Source organism: Vigna umbellata, chromosome 1 (assembly GCF_029865625.1).
Source record: "Vigna umbellata cultivar VRB3 chromosome 1, Vumbellata_1.0, whole genome shotgun sequence".
Taxonomy (NCBI): Eukaryota; Viridiplantae; Streptophyta; class Magnoliopsida; order Fabales; family Fabaceae; genus Vigna; species Vigna umbellata.
Window position 1 is genome coordinate 37,878,093 of NC_142165.1, and position 3,992 is coordinate 37,882,084.

A 3,992-nucleotide genomic window follows, 5' to 3' on the forward strand; every position below is an offset into this window, starting at 1 on the left:
AAAGTGTCGCTTAGCGATAAATGGCGGCGCTGAGCAGTACTTGCGGCTTCTTCCTTTTATGCACTTTTTCTTCCTTTTCTGAGTTCAACTCCTAGCTCTGATGACAAATTTATGAACACCGAAAAACGACGCCAAAAACTTGTTTAACCCTCGGCAAGTGTGACCGAATTGTATCAAGTAATAAACTCGGTAAGACCAAGTAATAAACTCACGGCCTAGTTAGTTATATGATTTCTTGATTATTTAAGACTTGTGACCAAATGGTTATAGGTTTCAAATGCAAAAGACAAAAAGTAAACATGTATGCATGTGATGATCAATGGGAAAGAAGAACACAAACAGTGAACGAATTATATGGATGAGTATGTTGTTGGGGTAATCAATTTCATCTTATCCACTCTCATATATTTTAGGAATTCATCATTCTTTTCATCAATGTTAATGTCACTCTCTAAATTACCTTAAACCCGATGTCTCGGCAAAGAAAGCCTATTCTTAATTATGAGTTCATAAAATTCCTAGCATCCCTAGTAATTAATTTTGAAGCACAGAAGCTTAAAGGCAACCAACCCTCATATCCCTATGTCTAGGCAATATCGCTTTCGGGAGAATTTCCCCGGATCTAGATTTAACCGTATGTGTCCATATCAATAAAACCAATAATCATGACATCGAATGAGTTAAACAATGCATGCTTTGAGCAAAGAGGAAAAACCCTAACTAATGATGAAAGAAAGCATGTATCAAATTTAAACACAAAATTCCATATATGAGAGGTTCAAAAGATTACATTGATTCCCCAACAACAAGAAGAGTTTAGTTCACCATATTCATGGTGAAACTAGATGAAATACAATGAAATAGTGAAAGATAGAACCCTAGAAAGATGAGTAGATAGTCTTAGCATCCAAGATCTTCCTCCAAGGGGTGGAAAGGTGTGTGTTGTTTTAGTAAATCATTTTTAAATAGGCATAACTTAGCTAGATTATTTTGTTAATCTTAATATATATGTTTTTAGTCAATTAATCTAGCATCACCACCAAACATAATTAATCGATAAGTTTTTTAAATAAAAAGTAACCTGAATTTATAATTGTCTTTATATCTATTATTGATATTTTTTAAAATATTATTTTTATATAATCAAGTAGAACTATATCTTTGAAACCATCAATCTTCAAAACACGAATAGTAATTTATTTTTATAAGATATAGTGATAAGATGATATCAAACGAATGCTAGTCAAAGTAAAAGCATAGGTATGATTCCGTTGTTCAGTAATAGATACTCAGCAAACTAAGTTAACAACGTTCAGTAATAGATACCCAGTGGTAAAAAGTTCTTTTTTTATTGAATCCAACAAACACAACTATAACTAAATCATTTTGTTTTATATATCATCTTTTCATCTTTATTTTGACTGCAAAATAAGACAGTGCTACGGGATACGTGTTCTCTGTGGTGCATATTTTCAGTTGATCATTTGATGATTTGAGGAATGGAGTTTAGAGGGAGTCAGAGAAATCAATGAAATAATGTTTTATTTCTTGCCCTCAAATTAAAAAGCAACAAGTGAATAAAAAAAATGAAGAACAACAAAAAGAAGTGCTTTCATTTTTGAAGCACACGCCCCTCTTTAACCGAGTAAACAAGAAATGAAAAATGTTAAGGACTATGTAACATTTACCTATGGCTGCAAAAATCCAAAAGCTTCTTCCTACCCTCGACAATCTCATCAAAGAAATCATCAAGCTGGCAAATGATGCTCTCAATGCCAGATTTGAGGACCCCAAAACACATTCTAACACTCTCCACTCTCTCCCTCTCCAACTCCCCTCTCAGCTCCTCCACCGCCACCCTTGCCCGGCGGAACTCGTACAATAATATCCCCGACCCCGCGCCGCCCATCTCAGCCGCCACCCTCTGCCGTAGCCTCGCCGCTGACACCATCACCGCCGACCCTAGAAATAACCGCCCCCCCTCGCATCCTCCCACCACCAACTCCGACGTCTCCGGCCAACAATACACCAACCCATGCAACAAGATCATTAGCAACATCGAACTCACATTCCTCATTGCATATAGAACTCCCCTGAAACCGTTGAAACCGTTCAGCTTCGACTCCACAGACAGTCTCTCGTCCAAACGCAAGCACAACGTCTGAATCCTCGTCTCCATCAAAGAACGGTTCTGCTCCTCCAACCCCAGAGCCTCCCTTCTACACCCAGATATTGCTCTCACTACCTGTAAACACCACACACACAAAAAAAAAAAAAACCCTCCAGTTTCAATCCCACAAAAATCTCATGCACCTTGCACAATCACATTACCATCAGCATTCCAAAATTTAAAATAAAAATCCAATCTTGATAAACAGCCAATCACAATTTCTAAATTGCAGTTGTATTCTTCATACTCTACAAATAGAGTCAGTGGTGCTCTTTCCGGGTATACGTAAAAAGTACAATTGAAATAAAAATACGAACAAAGATCATAATTACATATTAAAAACATGATTAAAAAGGAAAAACTCACTAAAAATGATGATTAATCAAGTTTGATCACATGTGTGTAGATTATAATTAGCAAAACGAGTGAATACTCTGCACCAGTTGTAGAAAAAAAAAACAGAGAAATACAACTGATGCTGTCACAGTTACAAAGGGTTTCTTGCATGATCAAAATAAGTAATCTTTAAGTAATCTTAATACTGCAGGTAAAATTGTGGTGGTGATGGAGTAAAATTTAGAAAGGCAGTTTCTTTAATTTAGATAAAGAAGAAAGTGGATGTTTGAAGACGACCCAATTGATTGTAGACCCTAAGGAGAGTTAAAAAAAACTGGGTTTGAAGATGAAATTGGAATGAATTATGGAAATTAAGGCGTGGGGAACATCAGAGAAAAGCTTGTTGAAGGTGAATTGAGAAAGAGAGGGGACCTGTGGGGAGAGATGGGGGAGGGAGTCGTGGAGGGAGGAGGCGAGGGAGAAGCCGGCGGAGTAGAAGGGTTCGAAGTTGGAGAGGGCGTTTTTGAGGAGGTGAGAGGTTTCCCAGAGCTTGGAGGTTTCGTCCATGTACTCGTCGAGCCACTTGTCGCCGAGCGGGAGGTGGAGGGTGTGGACAAGGAGCGTGAGGTGCGTGTGGAAGGATCGGAGGAGAGAGAGGAGGCGCTGGAGGAAAGGGAGGGAGATAGCGTTGTTGTTGGAGACCAGGGTCCGCTCCAGCTCCTCCATGCCCCTGCTGACCACCACGTAGAACCCGCCCACCGTGTTCCCGTTGGACGACGGAGACGCCTCCATTGACGACGGAAGCATAGAATAGGAGGATGTGGTTGATAAAGAAGAAGAAGATGAAGAAGGAGAGGGAATAATGAATGGGTTTGTAAGGGTTGGGGTTGGGGGCAATGATGGGTGTTTCCTGCACAGGGGAAAGGATGATTGGTAATGTGCTATTTTCATTCTTTAAATGCCCACAGTCCAACACAGGTAAAAATCAAAATCCAAACACATTCCAGGTTTTTAAAAATCAAATATGCTTCACATATGAACTACTCAACATAATTATCACACACAAACACATCACACGGGCAGAGAAATTCACGACTTTTTCTTTTCTAATTTTTTCTCATCAATTTTAACATAAATTTTAAAATAAATCATCACCAACTGTCAATTTGTCAAACAAGCTCAATTTACTTTTGTATTTATACAATGGTATCAATTTTTAAAATATTACATAACAGGGTGATGTTGTTTAGAGAAGTATGATTTCCATTAGTCAAATTTTTCTTATATGAAATTGTATGAGTTTCGGAATTTTTTTTTTCAGTAAAATTTCATATATAGCCCGATTGTAACAATTTTTTTTAAGGTTAAATATGTTTTTAGTCTCTCAACTATCAAACGATTTTGTTTTTCGTCTCTATTTCAAACTTTGCACGCTTTGATCCCTCTCCTTAAAGAAACCATAATTTTTGGTCCTCCAAAACAAACG

General features: G+C 37.8%; 1 protein-coding gene across 1 annotated transcript; it reads right to left on the minus strand.

The window, feature by feature from the left end:
* Positions 1–1,525: 1,525 nt before the first annotated feature.
* On the minus strand, positions 1,526–3,498 carry LOC124821746 (uncharacterized). The gene is made up of 2 exons (XM_047293680.2): positions 2,939–3,498; positions 1,526–2,245 (listed from the first exon to the last, which is right to left on the minus strand). The coding sequence occupies exons 1-2, from the start codon at positions 3,455–3,457 to the stop codon at positions 1,685–1,687; spliced, it is 1,080 nt and encodes a 359-aa protein (XP_047149636.2). The 5' UTR covers positions 3,458–3,498; the 3' UTR covers positions 1,526–1,684.
* Between the last annotated feature and the right edge of the window lie 494 nt (positions 3,499–3,992).

Bases quoted from the DNA above. Each gene is read 5' to 3' on its own strand.
- LOC124821746 (XM_047293680.2), bottom strand. From the start codon at position 3,457: ATGAAAATAGCACATTACCAATCATCCTTTCCCCTGTGCAGGAAACAC. The intron at 2,246-2,938 runs GTCCCCTCTCTT...TGGTGTTTACAG, and splicing joins TCCCCCATCTCTCCCCACAG to GTAGTGAGAGCAATATCTGG.